Here is a 17424-nt window from a genome sequence, read left to right as displayed (position 1 = left end):
CTCCCTTGTGAAGAGGGTAATATTCAAGCTGCTTCATGTGACCTATGAGGCTCTTGCTTGACTCTCCTGTCCCTTCTCTCCCAGCATCCCTGCTAGTGTTTCCATGTATTGTCTGGAATCCTCTTAGTGATTCTGCGTTTCTGCCAAATACCTATCTCAGACAAGCCCTCCAGGAAGAATAATTTCCCACAGTATGAACCACAACATTATTTGTTAGCACTATATTGAACTTAGAGGTTTTTCTGTCCAAAGCATGAGTCTTTGAGCAAGGAGCGTATATGACTTATAACATTACCAGTGTCTAGCATGAGTGAGTTTTTTTTTTTTTTTTTTGAAACAGAGCTTTGCTCTTGTTGCCCAGGCTGGAGTGCAATGGTGTAATCTCAGCTCATTGCAACCCCCATCTCCCGGGTTCAAGCGATTCTCCTGCCTCAGCCTCCCAAGTAGCTGGGACCACAGGCGTGAGCCACCAGTCCCGGCTAATTTTTTGTATTTTAGTAGAGACAAGGTTTCACCATGTTGGTCAGGCTGGTCTCGAACTCTTGACCTCAGGTGATCCACCCACCTTGGTATCCCAAAGTGTTGGGATTATAGGCGTGAGTCACCACGCCCGGTCTGAGTGTTTCTTGATGGGAAGAAGAAATAATGTAAAAGTGTCTTCTCACATATTAATGAATAGATTCAACACTATTTCAAAATTCCAATCAAGATCACAAGATGATTTGGAGGGAAATGATACAAAAGGTTATGGAGAACAGTACTAATGAATTTTTTACAAGAAACTAAAGTCCTGCCAAATAATAACATACATATAAAACAAAAATTAAAAACCCTAAGATGAAACAATTCTGGACAGATTACTCAGACACTAAAAAATTTATCAGAGTCAAAAAGGCATCCATTACATAAAGCCCCGAAAAAGGAATAAGTTATGTAATAAATGGTATTGCTACAGCTTAACATCTAGAAAAGAACGTAGATCCACATGATGCTATAAACCAAAGTAAATTCTAGATAGAGTCAATATTTTTAAAAAATGAAAGATTTTAAATGAATTACAAAAGTCTGAATGGGAAATGAAAAGCCTCAAAAGGCACAAAAATACATGATTGCATAAAGTTTATGTATGTATGTATAAATGACAAAAACAAAATATAGAGCCCATATAAAAGAAAAGTCCTCCTCATAAACGGACCCAAGTCATGAACAATTCACAAAATCAGTATAATTTAAAAAGGCAAGGGGTATTTAACTTCACTCCTTTTAAAAAGTTAGTTAACTATTACAGCTAATGTATTAGACAAAATTTGATATATATATATTATTGATAAGATGGTCATGCAGTTAGCATCATTCATACAATGCCTGGTAAAGTTCAAAAGAACCAATGATCAGAGTTCTTACAGGTGCCAGGACCTGTTCTCAGTACATTAGAGATACACAACTGAGGTAGATGCTGTATTTCATTTTACAGGGGAGGTAACAGGCCAGGAGAGGGGAAATAGCCAGAACACAGCTAGGAATAGGGAGCCCCAGGATGCCAACAGGCGAGGCAGGCAAGTCCCCAGTAAACTAGAAATTGAATGAAATTTTTGGTTTTATTTTAATTCGACACAACAATACTTGGAAAATTAATATAGCAAAGATTCGCTAACTCCACTTCTAGTGATTTAACCTGAAGGTGTGTGGTGTGTACTGTGGGAAAGAAAAAACAGCTATGAGGAAATAAAAGCAAAAGCCTGAGGCTTAGGGATGTTAGGCTCCTCGTTATTAGTGATGAAAGTGCTTAAGACTGCAGTGGAGCAGCCATTCAGAAGCTTTGTTTCAAAGGATCGTGAAGACCACCGCTCCCGGAAAACGCTTGCGCTACAAAAGAACAGGACGAAAACGAGAGAGAAAAAACCAACACAAATTGTAAAAGAAATCAACACTTTCAATTTTAGTATTTTCAACTATACACATTTTTAAAGGCTCGAAAGAACATTCAAATACGTTTTCACCTCTTTCCCCCAAAAAAACCTTAACTTTTTTTTTTTTTCCCCCGAGACAGGGTCTCGCTCTCGCCCAGGCTGGAGTGCAGTGGTGCGATCTCGGCTCACTGCAACCTCCACTTCCCGGGTTCAAGCGATTCTCCCGCCTCAGCATCCCGGGGAGCTGGGATTACAGGCACCTTACAGGCCTCTCAAAGGTCTTGGGACTGCAGGCAAGAGCCACCGCGCGGCCTCCTTCACTTTCATTTGAACTCTCTTTACCAAGAACTGTGCTAAGTGTCCTACCTTTCTTCTTTCGTTATCGCAACGACCCTATGGTGCACTGCTATCCTATTTTACCGACGAGAAAACCGGCCAGCGCACCCCATAACCGGCTCCTAACCCTAGGGCTCAGTCCCGAAGTCTCGCGCTCAGTCAGAGCGCAACCCCGGGCCGTCTCCTAGGAAACCGAGCTCGCCACACCCCTTGGTCGGACTCCACTTCCGTTTCTGCGCGCTGAGGCTCCGGCGGACCTCTGGCTGACATGGCTGCTTCCCGCTTACCCCCAGCGACGCTAACGTTAAAGCAGGTACCGGCGGTTCTCTGCCTTCCCGAACAGCTTACCTGGGTCTGAGCTTCTGGATTCTCCATCTCTCCCTCCACCCAACGGGGCGGGTTCCGGGGTCCTGACGCGCCGTGCGCGCCCTCTGAGATTGGCCCGATGCCTGCGGGGCGGTGCTTCGCTTCGCGGGGCCTGACGGGAGGCACGGGCGGCTTGCTTGGTTTGGTGCGGTCGCGTGAGACGCGTCAGGTGCTTGATTTCCCGGAGTCCGGGTGCATCAGCTGCTCAGTGCCCACGGTAAAGACTACTCTCTATTGCACTGAGCTGTGGCAAACGGCAAATGAGATTACCAAAGATTTGAACAACTGTTAATTTAGAAAAAGTGCTGTCGTTGTAATAACAACTTCTAGGAGACTGGCAGCCCTTTTCAGCCCGGTAGTCAGCTGATTTTTTAATGGTTCTTAGATTTGACAGAGCAGTAAGCAGAAAGATCAGATGAACCTCGTGATGCTTTCTTTAAAACATCTTTTTGAGACAGGGCCTCACTCTCGTGCAGGCTGAGTGCAGTGGCACAATGAGGGCTTACCTCAGCTTAGACCTCCTAGGCTCAAGTGATCCTCCCATCTCGGCCTCGAAACTGCTGGGATTACAGGCCTGAGCCACTGCACCTGGCGGAAAAAGAAAAAAGTTTTTCTTTGCCTTTTTCAAAATTGACCAACGAGGACTCTGGTTGCAGCTCGGTTTGCTGAAGTAGAACTTTTCAGGCTGGCGATTGTGCAGAAGTAATTGCTATTGCTCCTCCCTTTTACAGTTCATAAGAAGGCAACAAGTTCTTCTCCTCTACAGAAGGATTTTGCAAACAATTCGGCAAGTTCCAAATGATTCTGATCGCAAATACCTGAAGGATTGGGCAAGGGAAGAATTCAAAAGAAACAAAAGTGCCACCGAAGAGGTGAGAACAAAATCATGGCGAGGACAGATCCTAACCCTTTTTATTGATCAGTGAATTTTTTTTTTTTAAGTTTAGCAGACCTCTTGGAATATAGTGCCACTGAGTTGGTATATCTTGATCATTGCTTGTAATGTTACCGATTTTAAATGATGTTTTAAAATTTAATATTGCTGTATCTACACTCTTCAGCATTATCACGACTTTTATGTTGTACGTTTTATATGTATGGATGTGGAAATCTTTTGTCTTTTCTAAAAGACAGCAGTTCAAATACGTAGTATTGGTTGTTGATTTTAACAAATAAAACGGTATAGCTATACCTTGTTTAACCAGGTAAAACAATAACCAGATTTCACTTTATTCTACAGGATACAATCCGGATGATGATTACTCAAGGCAATATGCAGCTCAAGGAGTTAGAAAAATCACTTGCTTTAGCAAAATCTTAACTATAGCATTATTCTGAAGGATTTTCTAAGTCTCCATGTGTTTCGTTGCATTTAGGATTAACAATGGACAACACAAAGCCCAGTCTTTCTATTTGTATGTACAGTATTTGGTGATAGACAGCAAAGGAAAACACATCAAAACAGTTGCCTTAACACTGAAAAACATACCCTGCATTTTGAAAATGTTTATGGATGTCTCAGCAGTTTTTAAAAGAAGAAAAAACCAGCCGGGCACGGTGGCTCAAGCCTGTAATCCCAGCACTTTGGGAGGCCGAGATGGGCGGATCATAAGGTCAGGAGATCGAGACCATCCTGGCTAACCTGGTGAAACCCCGTCTCTACTAAAAAAAAAATACAAAACACTAGCCGGGCGAGGTGGCGGGCGCCTGTAGTCCCAGCTACTTGGGAGGCTGAGGCAGGAGAATGGCGTGAACCCGGGAGGCGGAGCTTGCAGTGAGCTGAGATCTGGCCACTGCACTCCAGCCTGGGCGACAGAGCGAGACTCCGTCTCAAAAAAAAAAAAAAAAAAAAGAAGAAGAAAAAACCACTAACAAATGGCCAGTAAATGCTGGACACAATCATTAGAGAAGTATAAATCAAAACTACTAGGAGGCCGGGTGCAGTGGCTCACGCTTATAATCCCAGTACTTTAGGAGGCCGAGGTAGGTGGATCACTTGAGGTCAGGAATTCAAGACCAGCCTGGCCAACATGGTGAAACCTCATCTCTACTAAAAATACAACAATTAGCCTGGCGTGGTGGTGCATGTCTGTAGTCCCAGCTACTTGGGAGGCTGAGGCAGGAGAATCACTTGAACCCAGGAAGTGCAGGTTGCAGTGAGCTGAGATCGTGCCACTGCACTTCAGCCTGGGTGACAGAGTGAGACTCTCCAAAACAAACAAACAAACAAAAAACCCTGAGATTCACATTCACTAGAATGGCTGTAATTAAAAAGAGAAATAATAGTAAGTGTTGGTGAAGATGTACAGAAATTAGAGAACCCTCATACATTGCTGGTGGGAATGAATGTAAAATGGTGTAGCCACTTCAGAAAACAGACTGTCAGTTCCTCAAAACATGAAACAGCTGCTGTATAATTTAGCCATTCTACTCCTATGCCCATAGCTATTATTTGGCACTAAAAAGAAACAAATGACTTATATATGCTAAACTATGCTAAACATGGATAAACCTTGAAAACGTTAAGTGAAAGAAGCCAGTCACAAAAGATCACATGATGATTCCATTCATACGAAATGTCCAGAATAGGCAGGAAGATTAGTGGTTACCTAGGCTTGCTGTAGATGAAATGGAGTAACTGCTAATGGGTGTAGAGTTCCTTTTCAGGGTGATGAAAATATACTACAGTTAGCTTGTGGTGTAGGCTGCACAACTCTGAATACACTCAAATCCACTGAATTGTACATTTTAAATGTAAGGTATGAGTTGTATCTCAATAAAGCTGTTATTAAAAAAAAAAATACTCTGAGGCGTAGGACTGAAAGTATACTGACACCAGGAGATACCCTGGAACTTTCCCGAAAAATCCTGCATTATCCCTGAGGGTTGTTCAGGTACGTGCTTCACATGTGTCATCGTTTGGTAGAGGACTCATCAAAAAGATCACCACTGGGCATCTAGATCTTTGTTCAAAAGAGAAGAGAAAGAGAAGCTTAATGAGCACATTGAAGCACTTACCAGAAAGAAGAGGGGAGACTTCTGGATGCAACCTCTGTGAGTACCTTCACATTCACGCAGAAGTAGAAAAAATAAGATTCTGGGTGCAGTTCTCCTCCAATGACAGGAAAAAAAGAATTTGAAGAATACGTCAGAGACAAATACATTACAACCAAAGTTGACTTCAGGGCACTTTTGAAGGAGAACAAATTTATAACAATTTAGTGAAAGATGTGAAAGTGAAAGCTTGTGGAAGATGCTGGAATCATCCATCCTGAAAATTGAAGTCTTCTGTTCATGAACAGTACAGCTAAGAAGCTAATCTAAGAATGACCAGCACCTGAAAGATGTAGACAGCATTTTGCAGAATGATAAATGGTATCCAGTACTGGACTGTGCCTGAGGAGAGGCATCAACTGAATGTGGATGTTGGTGACATGGACTGTCAGGGTCCACCTCTACCTCCCAGAGCCCCAGAGCCTCAGAGCCCATGAGACAAAATAATTCTGCATACTGTTGCATGGGGGTAATCTACTAATTCAAAGTGCTTACCTGTGCCAATTTTCAGGTTTTTATGTAGACAAGTATTAACCTGTTGCAAAATGATCTGACAGAAGCATTTGTGACATTTCTGAACAGAGAACACTTTGGAAATATTTTTGTGTGACATGATTGATAAATACAGGCTATCTCTAGTAAATCTAAAATCTTGAAACTCAGAATCATCCTTTTATGGGTATAGAAGTCAGATTTAATGATGCTTTTCCTAACAGTGGTGTGCATGGAAAGGTTTTCATTGAAGAGCCTATGTGGTTTGCATTTGCAAGATGCAACTAGCACAGACTCGAAGAAAACCTAAGTTTTTTTGTTTGTTTGTTTTCTAAAGCAGGTAAGGCCGGGCACGGTGGCTTCCGCGAATAATCCACACTTTGGGAGGCTGAGGCAGGAGGATCTCTTGAGCCCAGGTGTTTGAGAACAGCCTGGGCAACATAGTGGGACCCTGCCTCTACAAAACATTAAAAAATGAGCTGGCAAGGTGGCAGGTGCCTGTCATCCCAGCTACTCAGGAGGCGGAGGCGGGAGGATCGCGTCTAGCACGGGAAGTTGAGGCTGCAGTGAGCCATGAATACGTCACTGCACTTCAGCCTGGGAACAGAGCAAGACCCTCCCTCCCCTCCCCGCCCCCAGAAAAAAGTAAAACACTGACAATTGAATAATCTGTCAGAGGCGAAAAGTACTGCAATGGACACACTTTTACATCATCTCTAAAGAACAATTTAATTTCCTCACTTATATGCTTTGCTGATACCCTCTGAATTATAGGCCAATCTTGTTGGTTAACCTAAGGTATTTATTTAGCAGTTTTTTCTAAGGTACGGAGCCACAATCATTATGAAGTTGGTCTGAATCAAACTGCCAGTGATTTTTATGGAGGAATGAAAAAAAAAAAATGCTGGTGAAACACACTTTATCATGAAGCAATCTTTGTCAGTACTCTGGATTAGACAAATTACTTTCTGGATGTTTCCTGAAAACTGTACTTTGTTTAAATGTTAAACTTTTGTTCCTAAAGTTTAAGATGTTTGAATGTCAGTTTATGTATCTGAACCACAATAAATTGATCCTTTTATAGTAAAAAAATTTAAGTACAGAGCTTTGTAGCATAAGAAGTGGCTAAAGCTATTTATTATATAAATATTAATTGCCCCTATGTCATTCCCCCCTTTTAAAATGTGCCATCAGGGCCTGGCGTGGTGGCTTATGCCTGTAATCCCAGCAATTTGGGAGGCTGAGGTGGGTGGATCACTTGAGGTCAGGCGTTCAAGACTAGCTAGGCCACTAGCTAGCCTAGCCTGGTGGTACACGCCTGTCATTCCAGCTACTCAGGAGGGCTGCCTCATCTTGAACCCGGGAGGCAGAGGTTGCAGTGAGCTGAGATCACACCACTGCACTCCAGCCTGGGTGACAGAGTGAGACTATGTCTCAAAAAAAAGTAAAAATGTGCCATCAAGTTAGAAATTTTAAATTCATGGTACATTGTCATAAATGTGCCTGCAAGAAACACACAGATGACTTTTTTGAGACGGTCTCTGTTGCACAAGCTGGAGAGTGGCATGAACATGGCTCACTGCCACCTTGAGCTCCCAGGCTCAAGAGATCCACCTGCTTCAGACTTTCATGTAGCTGGGACCACAGGCATGTGCCACCATGACCAGCTAATTTTTTTACTTTTCATAGAGAGGAGGGGGAATCTCACTTTGTTGCCAGGCTAGTGTCAAACTCCTGGGCTCAAGCAGTCCACCTGCCTGGGTGCCCAAAGTGCTAGGATTACAGGTGTGAGTTTTTGTTTTTAAAGAGACAGCCTTACCTCATTCTGTCACCCAGAATGGAATGACTTTCTAAAATTGCAGACAGCAGAACGTATTCCTTGATGTTTATAAAATGTAGTCATATCAAAGGGAAAGAGTATTTCTCCTTAAATAAAATTACAAATAAAAAATGTATATTGTACTCTTACTCATAAAAGGTATTGTAGAATACAAAACGTTTTTCAAACTGGTTTTGTCTTTGATTGACTTATAATCCAGACTTCAAAGAAGAACTGCATTTAACTTTTAAGAATAACTTAGTCAAAAAGTATAACGCCTTGCCTTGCATAACCTTTATTGCAAATGATGTTTTGTCTTTCCCCTTTGTCCAGTATTTTCCAAATGGTCAACAGTTTAAACATTTAAGCTTGCACTGAGAAACCTTGCCACATTTCAGCAGTTTTGTTTTGCTTTTGGTGGAGAGCAACTGATCGTGACTTTACAGCCAATGTATTTACTCTAATTTACACTTTTATAGATACAGGGTAACATGTAGCTGGGTGAAGGCACTCAGGAGCCATAAAATGTGGTCAACCACAATAAATTAAAATGTAAGCTAAACAAAGTATTCACACTTTCATTTTTTTAATATGGAATTTAAGATCCATAGTATGTTAAAGTTTAATGTTTGGAAGAGACACAAATTCAAGGTGATAAAAATATTAATTAGAAGACATAATATGCCTCAAGTATATCAACACTTGACTCCACAAACAAGGCATAACCATGAAAATAACACTTCCTTTATTTTGGGCTTCCGAAATCAAAAGTAAGATTAGAACTAATACATTTAATCTTTCACAGATATTTAGTATACTCAATAATGCACTAACAGTTTCTTTTAAAAAACACTAATATTGTACAATGTTTCTGTTTTACATTAGTTTTTCCCATAGCTGTTGAAAATTTCAGCCTTGATTTGAAACATGACCTGCATGACGGGCTATAAATTGTCAATAGTTCTGTTTCTTTGGAAAAGTACAGTTGTGGCATTTACTCATTTTAGCAGATAGCTAAAAGGGAAAAATAAGGAAAAATATACACTGGACCTGCAGCTAAGTTTTTGACAATACCAAGGATCAAAAACAGACGAAACAACATTTGTTGAAGATGAAAAGGTATTGCATTGGTCTTAATAGATGTTGCCATCTCTGGGTAAGGATGCTGACTGAGCCTGTTCTGTGTCTTCACCTCTATGTGTTTTCTCTTCTACAACAGACCTCCAAGAGACAAGATCCATGTGGTCAGCCACACTAGGTCCATTTGACCTTTCTCATTCTTCTGTAGTCTCTTCCCTGTGACTTTTGACAAAAATACTCAGTTCACAATATTAGCTGCCTGCTTCTGATAGGCAGGAGGTATATAATCAAAATACTCCCACCAAAGCACTCTATGGTCTAGACTTTATACTTAAAATTTAGTTTTCAGCATTCCTCAACAAGGATACCTTGAGGTAACAGGAGATATTTTGGTAAGTGAAAATAATTGTGGCTTGGAACACAGCTTACTGAACTCGGGATTTCATTTCTTTTGAGTATTAGGCAGTTCTCAATAAATTGATATGTATACTGAGGAATGATTCTAAAGAGGTTAGTGATACCCTGTTTGAGAATAGATTTAGAAAACTGAAGGTACTCTCCAGCTCTACAATTCTGTATTAGGAACAATAGGGAAATGAGAGAGTGCCTCTATATTGCAATCTAGTGAGTCTCTGGGGGAAGACTGTCTACCTGCGTAGTAGTTGAGAACAAGACAAGCTCTCAAACACAAGAAAATCAACTTGAAATAACATCAACTTCAGCCTGGGCAATATATTGAGACCCCATATCTACAAAAAATTAACCGGGACTGGTGGCACACGCCTGTAGTCCCAGCTACTTGCGAGGTTGAAGCAGGAGGATCACTTGAGCCTGAGAGGCCAAGGCTGCAGTGAGGTGTGATCATGCCACTGCACTCCAGTCTGGGTGACAGAGGAAGACCCTATCTCAACAAAATCAAACAAAAACATCAAATTCATTCCATATTCAGGTCTGTAACAGTGACATATATGTACTGAATTATATATTTTTTCTTTTAGGAATGTCTGTATCTATGGATTGTCATTATATAAAAAAAAAACCAAAACCCAAAACTGTGAGCTCGACAAAGGGAATAAAAGCATACTTTGTTTTTCTTGGTGTCCCCATGTTAATACGTCATTTCTTCTCTTTGGCTCAACGAGCAGCATTGTATTCACAATTACATTCAATAGTCACTAGGTTCCTGTGTCTACAGAAATAGAATTGAAGTTTCTATGCATACATGGGATATTGAGGAGATGAATATAAATCCCATATTCCAAAGCACAAGAAGCTTGTCCAAAGTTTCAACATATCCAAGCTACTTGTACAACTTTGTTTCTGTGTTTATATTTCATTATGGAGCAAAGTAAAGTCTTCAGGCCTCCATGAAGCTGGGGAACAGTGGGGCCTAAGTTGAGTTATTGAATATTTTGCCTTGACATAGTCACTGCAAAGCAGTAGAAAGCTTTTGAGGTTCTTTAATGACAATTCAAAATGAAATACTTTCGAAAAATAGCCTTATACTTTATAAAATGTAGAGCAATAATCTCAAATTCAGAAAGGTATTCTGATATAATTGGGTTTAAGAATAGGTTATAAATCTTCAGGTAATTGTTACATGAATGTTTTTTCCATTAATCTGCTTTAAAATCACTATAACTGATTTTTTGACTGAAAATACAGAAAATATCAAACAATTTGAATCTTTCTCATTTGATCTCATTGTTTCCAGAGTTGTTAGCCAATTATTCATTATTTAAATAAACTGACTTTTCAATAAATTTTATCATAAGATATACTGGATCTTGTGACATCATGAAAATATTTCTCCTCAAAAATCTAGTAACTTTTCATGGATTAAAATGTCAACAGTTGGAGAATTACACATTTGAGAAACAGGGTTTATTTGGCACGTCTCAGAGTGACAGCTCTCTTACAGAAAGACACTTGTCTAGGCACAGCAGGTGTGTTCAAATTTATATGAATGACTACTTGAGTTCAGACGGGATTAAGTTTTTCTTGCTTTTGACTTACATTATTTCACACATCTTGATTTTTAGAGTCTAGGCTTACACATCATCCAGTTTCCTGGCATGGCTTGCTTAATCTGAGCTTTCAAACTTCAGATTAACCTGGACTAAGGCTAAGAGTTTATAATGAAACCCAAAACTAAGCAAGCTTCCCCTGGTTTCAGTTTAATTGTTGAGGTCTTCATAACTTCCGGGCATAGGAAACATGTACCTGGCACATTGTAGAATTAGTGATTTTTCTTTAAAAAGGCCAATCTGCAATATATACAATAGATGACTCCTTGGGCATAGCTATTATGCAGTTGCAAAACGAAATCTTCAAGAATCCTTTCGTGTTTCCTCTTTATTGGTGCTAATTTTCCTTCTGCACCCTAGTCCTTAGTTTGGCAAGTTCCTCTTCTAAACTTTTAATGTGTTCCTTCAATGTAGCCTTGTCTTGCTGGGCTTTCTGATTGGCTTGGCTGCGTGCTTCTTCAATCTTCCTTTCATACCACTTTTCCATCTGGGTAGAAACAGCCTCAAAAAAATACTGGGTAAGCTCCAGAGCTTGGGAGGTGTCCCGAATGTGAGGGCCAGTCTGCTCGCCGCCTGCTGCTGGTGGCGGCTGCCCACAGGTGCTGCTGGCTGTGGGTTGCTGGGCACGATGCCTTGTTGGCCCACTCTTCCCCGACTTCTTAGTTTGAGTGCCTCTGTTGACGCAGGGCCCAGCCTGGTGATCAGATCTGGCTGCCTCATTCATGGGTAGCAAGGCTGTCTGGACCTTGACGTTCCTCAGTCGGGAGCCTGTACAGTCAGAAGACGACAGCTCCTGTTGCAGTCTCTGGGTAGCAGTGGAGTTGAGGGCCTTTTCTTTGGGCCTAACCACTGGAGGGGAGCTGTCAGAAGCTGCTGCTGGACCTGCAGTCACCACTGATTGATCCACACCTGGTTTCAGAAGGAAAACAAACATGAGGGCAAATCCACATTCACACAGTCATATGGCTGCGGGTCGGTATGTGAGAGTCTTAAGGATGCTGTAAATCACCAGTCTTCTCCATCACCACACACCATGTGTAACGTCTCCTCTGAGCCTTTTCTCACCTTTCTGTTCTTCCCTCCCACTTTGTCTCCTCTGATGATCACTTTGGCTTGTCAGAGCTTTCATGGATTCTGTGTTAGCCACACTGGTACCATTTAAGCCAAAAAAGTTGCTAGCTTTTCCTTCAGCCTGCCTCAATCTACCTGAGAAGGCTCTGGTCCTGTTTCCTGATGCCTAAGGATGATGCCGCTCACCAAGTATCGCAAAGTAGATTTGGACATTTATCTATGAGAATATGTATTTCCATTCTCTAATGTCTGGGCCTATTCCCTACCAGTGTACTAATTGCTTGACCCAAGCTCCAATTAGGAAAGGAGGCCCCATTTTCCACACCCAGAGCTCCAGGACAAGCTCCAAGAGTAGTCCTAGCATAAAACATTTTCCTGGGATGTTTCCCCATGTTGTTGGCACAAAGATGAAAACACAGTTCCAGAGATGGCCTGTGGCAACACAAAACACTTACATCAAAATCCCCCACTGAGGCCTAGTTACCCAGGCTCTGCATGTCCTCAAAATTGTCATTATTGAGTATAATCACTGTGGCTAATGTAAAGATGGTTTGCTTGCAGCAATTCCTATCTAGCACCGGGGCAAGTTCGATGTAAGAACTACTGTTTAATGAGGATTTGCATAGTTGGACAAAAGTAAAAGGTAGATCAAAGAGAAGAAAGAGGTAAAAGGCACAAAAGGCAAGGGAGGAAGAGCCCTGCTGAGGAGACTGATGGCTCTTCATCACCTCTCATCTTTGGGGTCCACTCTGATACCATCAACACCGTACTCAAAGCAATGTTATCACCAATCAACAATTCTTTAATTCCTTTATTCAAATAAGTTTAAGCACATAAATGAGTGCTTCATTACTATATAGCAACTGAGTATACGGTTATGAGCAAATACAGTCCTTGCCCCTACAGGGTGCGCTCGACCATCCAGTGTTTCCCGCAGCTGCATCCTACGGACTCTGCCTTTCAGTGCAGGAGAGAACAGGAGCTGCTGGTCGTGTTCCTTTTGGACCAAAGGGCTCTCTGTATGTGGGTTACCTGTAGAGGACTCGCAAGTAGATGGTGTGGATTTAGCTCTGCAGGCCCTAGAATCTCCAGAAAGCTTCTGCTCCAGATTCTGAATCTTTAACATGCACCAAGTTTTTAATTCATCCACCAAGGAGATCTAAAAAACAAACAAACAAAAAACAAAAAACCCACAAATAAGTAACAGAAGAATCAAGTGAATTTGATACATGGTTTATGAATTAAAGCATCAAGGATGGACTTTTCAGTTATAACAGTTGAGGATACCATCTAACCCAAAAGTTATGGCTTGCCCACTGCTATGGTTTGGATATTTGAGCCCTCCAAATCTCACGTTGAAATTTGATCCCCAGTGCTGGAGGTGGGGCCTCATGGGAGGGGTTGGGTCAAGAAGGTGAATGCCTCATGACTGGCTTGGTACCATCCTCACAGTTAGTGAGTTCTTGCTCTGTTAGTTTATTTTCTATTTTTTTATTTTTTATATTTTTGAGACGGAGTCTTGCTCTGTCGCTCAGGCTGGAGTGCAGTGGCAGAATCTTGGCTCACTGCAAGCTCTGCCTCCCGGGTTCACGCCATTCTCTTGCCTCAGCCTCCCAAGTAGCTGGGACTACAGGCGCCTGCCACCACGCCCAGCTAGTTTTTTTGTATCTTTAGTAGAGGTGGGGTTTCACTGTGTTCGCCAGAGTGGTCTCAATCTCCTGACCTCGTGATCCGCCCACCTTGGCTTCCCAAAGTGCTGGGATTACAGGCATGAGCCACTGCACCTGGCCACTCTATTACTTTTTGAAAGAGCTAGTTGCTTAAAAGAGCCTGGCACCTCCCTCGTGTCTCTCTTGCCTCTTGTCTTGCTAGGTGATCTGTGCACACCAGCTCCCCTTTACCTTCTACCATGAGTGGAAGCTTCCTGAGGCCCTCACCAGATGCAGATGCTGGCACCATGCTTCTTGTACAGCCTGCAGAACCATCAGCCACAGAACTATCTTCTTTGTATATTACCCAGCCTCTGGTACTCCTTTATAGCAACACAGACAGACTAAGCCACCCTCCTATAGGCCACAGCAGGCACCCAAGCAGAGCTGTCTACAATCTTCATTAAGTGACTTAGAGCCACCTTAAACTCAACCACCCAAAACCACCCAAATCTTCCAAACCAAGTACTTCTGGTTGCTTACAAAGCCTGAGTTCTCACACACCCACTGTACCCATTCCATGTCTATTATCTTGGTGAGACAGTAAACTCCCTGAGGGTAGAAACTGTCTTGTTCTAAAACTATAATGGCCTAACAAATGCACAATACATGGAATGAGTTCGGGACAGAAATGGCATCTTCCCCAGCATGTTCGGTCTTCATCTGTGGCCAGCATATTCAGTCATGGACATAAACAGAACTATGGGTTCTTTTCTATTAACCTCATTTCAGTATTATAAAAAATGATACACTACATAATGCAAAAGCTCTTAGGGAATCTCAGCCTCCGAATTTTCAGTGGCAGGCCTGTCTGAGCTCAGTGGGCCTGTGTGGTAAATCATAATGACTGGCAGATGCTGGTTCCTACCTGCCGTTTCTCCCCTTCATGCTTCTCCGCGTCTGAGTGCTGTTGCAGGCGGTTCAGGCACTCTGTCCTCTCTGCAGAGAGTCGCTCAACCATCAGCTTGTCCAAAACACGCATCTAGGAGTCAAGGGGAGCAGAGTGCAAGACTGAGATGATCTCAGAGTGAGCCCTGGTTTCTCAGCTCCTGCAGAGGGGCTCAGGGAACCAAGTAGGAGCCCCTGCACGCAAACTTCAACCCCTTATCCGATTCCATTTGCATATAGGACCATGGAACTTTTTCAGAATTCTTGAGCATGCTTCTATGAGGCCAATGTTTCTTTTTTTTAAAAAAATCTCATTTGTTAAAGTTTAAGAGGTATAAGGACTATGAATATACAGGCCAGGCATGGTGGGCCATACTCCCACCACCTGAGGGCAGGAGTTTGAGACCAGCCTGGCCAACATGGCGAAACCCCGTCTCTACTAAAAATACAAAAATTAGCTGGGTGTGGTGGCACATGCCTGTAGTCCCAGCTACTTGGGAGGATGAGGCAGGAGAATCATTTGAACCTGGAAGGCAGAGTTTGCAGTGAGTCAGAAAAAAAAAAAAAAAAAAAAAGAAACTCTGAATATCTAGTAAATACACAACCTGAGCCCATGCAGGCCTTGTAGGCCTTAAAACATTATTTCCCAGACTACTGTAAGGAAAAACTACAACTCAAAGTATGGAGATTTTCTCTTCCCCAACCCCCACTTTAAAAAATGTTAGTGGTTGCCTACAAGGCAGTAAAAGGAGCTTTTACCCAGCTTTTCCAGTGAGCAAATATTTTTGGTGCTTCATTGGAAGTAGCTAAAGTATGTAAGAAGAGTGTAGAAGGAACTTAAAGGATTGCTTCAGAGAACAAGCAGTTGTCACTTTTTAATCACATTTCCTTCTGAAGTCCCCTTCATCTTGGCATTTCCTGTGGGATCCCCCACACCTAGGAGGGCCAAACTTTCACTGCTTTGACAAGCACCAAAGAATGAAAGGAACTATGTTTAGGAAGAGCCAATCCGCGAAGGCCCACTGGTGAGCTCCCCTCCTGTCAGGAACACGTGTGGCATTCCACACCCAGATGTTCAAAACATTGAAAGAAACATCAGTTCTGGAGACGTGGTGAGCACCTTCTGTTTTCCTCTTCAGTCCATGTTTTCCTGTGAACTGTGCTCCTCCTGCTCTCCAGGATTGGCCTATTCTCCCCACTCCTTTCACTGCTTCCTCCAGGTGGCTGTTCTCAAGAGCAGCCATAGGTAGGTATACATGGCTTTGTTCACAGGTCACACTGACTGGCTCAGGTATAAGCATCTGACCCAAGGGGGCCAGGGTCCTTTCTCAGCGATTTGGAAGGAGGACGAAGATTCTATACCCCAATCTGTCACTCCCTTGAACTGAAGCGAGGCCCTTGAGGTTTCCCAACCTTCATCTCTCATTCCTCCTTCAGCTTAGGCTAGGCCAAGCAGGGTTTTTATACACAGTCTGCACTAATCTATTATTGCCCTAACAAAATATTTTTTAAATGGCCTTTCTATAAAATGCAAATAGCAAATAAGCCTTAAAAATGTTTAATCTTGGCCGGGCGCGGTGGCTCAAGCCTGTAATCCCAGCACTTTGGGAGGCCGAGACGGGCGGATCACGAGGTCAGGAGATTCAGACCATCCTGGCTAACATGGTGAAATCCCGTCTCTACTAAAAAATACAAAAAACTAGCTGGGCGAGGTGGCGGGCGCCTGTAGTCCCAGCTACTCGGGAGGCTGAGGCAGGAGAATGGCGTAAACCCAGGAGGCAGAGCTGGCAGTGAGCTGAGATCTGGCCACTGCACTCCAGCCTAGGCAAGAGAGCCAGACTCCGCCTAAAAAAAAAAAAAAAAAAAAAAAAATGTTTAATCTTACCAGTAAACAGGGAAATAAAACTTAAACAGTAAGATGTCCTTAATCAATTTAGCAAAAACTTTAAAAAAAAAAAAAAAATAGGCGGGCATGGTGGATCACACCTAAAATCCCAGCACTTCGGGAGGCCGAGGTAGGCGGGTCGCTGGAGCCCAGGAGTTTGACACCAGCCTAGCCAACATGGTGAAACCCCGTCTCTACCAAGAAAATAACAAAAATTAGGTGGCCATGGTGGTGTCCGCCTTAGTCCCAGCTACTCAGCAGGCTGAGGTGGTAGAATCACTTGAACCCATAAGGTAGAGGCTGTAGTGAGCTGAGATTGCCACACTGCACTCTAGCCTGGGTGATGGAGGCAGACCCCATCTCAAAAAAGATTAAAAAAAAAAGCTGTAATAAATACTATTTTAGGAAAACCGAGAAAATCTGAATATGGACTGGATAACATTTTCTCAGGTGTGAAAGCAATATTGTTATGAAGTTGAAAGTGTTATTCTTATTCTAAACATTCTGAAATATTTAGAGATGCCCCGTCAGGACAGTCTGCAACTAAATCTGAAATAGTTCAAGAATTAAGAAAAATATGTGTCAGAGAGATAAGGCAAATATAGCAACATATTAACTGGCTGACTGCAGGGATTATATGCAAGCATTCATTCCATTATTCTGTGAACTTTTCTGTATGTTTGAGAACTTTTAAAATAAAAAGTTGGGAAAAGAAAAAAACACAATTATTCTAATTTTATATGTAGTGGGAAAGGAGTGTAGCAAAAATTGACAAATAGAAAGACTG

The 17424-nt window shown here is 42.3% G+C and overlaps 2 protein-coding genes across 17 annotated transcripts in view; one reads left to right on the top strand and one right to left on the bottom strand.

The window, feature by feature from the left end:
• Positions 1–527: 527 nt before the first annotated feature.
• Positions 528–4146, top strand: LYRM2 (LYR motif containing 2). 2 transcript variants are annotated; one of them, XM_003897906.4, is made up of 3 exons: positions 528–2559; positions 3344–3484; positions 3853–4146. In XM_003897906.4, the coding sequence occupies exons 1-3, from the start codon at positions 2515–2517 to the stop codon at positions 3931–3933; spliced, it is 267 nt and encodes an 88-aa protein (XP_003897955.1). In that variant the 5' UTR covers positions 528–2514; the 3' UTR covers positions 3934–4146. The 2 variants fall into 2 exon arrangements, with proteins under 2 accessions (XP_003897955.1, XP_021793289.1); XM_021937597.2 differs by lacking the exon at positions 528–2559 and adding an exon at positions 2581–2829.
• A 4101-nt stretch (positions 4147–8247) lies between these two features.
• The window catches only part of ANKRD6 (ankyrin repeat domain 6), a 204172-nt gene continuing 194995 nt past the window's right edge, over positions 8248–17424 (bottom strand). For all 15 annotated transcript variants that reach the window (XM_003897904.5, XM_009205657.4, XM_003897905.5 and 12 more), the window contains 3 exons: positions 14733–14846; positions 13188–13314; positions 8248–11993 (listed from right to left, as the gene is read on the bottom strand). In XM_003897904.5, the coding sequence (XP_003897953.2) occupies positions 11422–11993; positions 13188–13314; positions 14733–14846 (813 nt within the window). In that variant the 3' untranslated portion in view covers positions 8248–11421. The remainder of the gene's footprint in view (positions 11994–13187; positions 13315–14732; positions 14847–17424) is intronic.

The sequence above is a fragment of the Papio anubis genome, chromosome 6, assembly GCF_008728515.1.
Source record: "Papio anubis isolate 15944 chromosome 6, Panubis1.0, whole genome shotgun sequence".
In the NCBI taxonomy this organism is placed as follows: Eukaryota; Metazoa; Chordata; class Mammalia; order Primates; family Cercopithecidae; genus Papio; species Papio anubis.
Note: the sequence above shows the minus strand (reverse complement) of the source record. Positions and strands in the feature narration are given on the sequence as shown.

What these genes read in the sequence shown, in the direction of transcription:
- LYRM2 (XM_021937597.2), top strand. Translation starts at nt 2,692, where the DNA reads ATGCCTGCGGGGCGGTGCTTCGCTTCGCGGGGCCTGACGGGAGGCACG. An exon ending in TCAGCTGCTCAGTGCCCACG is followed by an intron (nt 2,830 to 3,343) that starts GTAAAGACTACT and finishes TCCCTTTTACAG; the next exon opens with TTCATAAGAAGGCAACAAGT. An exon ending in ACAAAAGTGCCACCGAAGAG is followed by an intron (nt 3,485 to 3,852) that starts GTGAGAACAAAA and finishes TTTATTCTACAG; the next exon opens with GATACAATCCGGATGATGAT.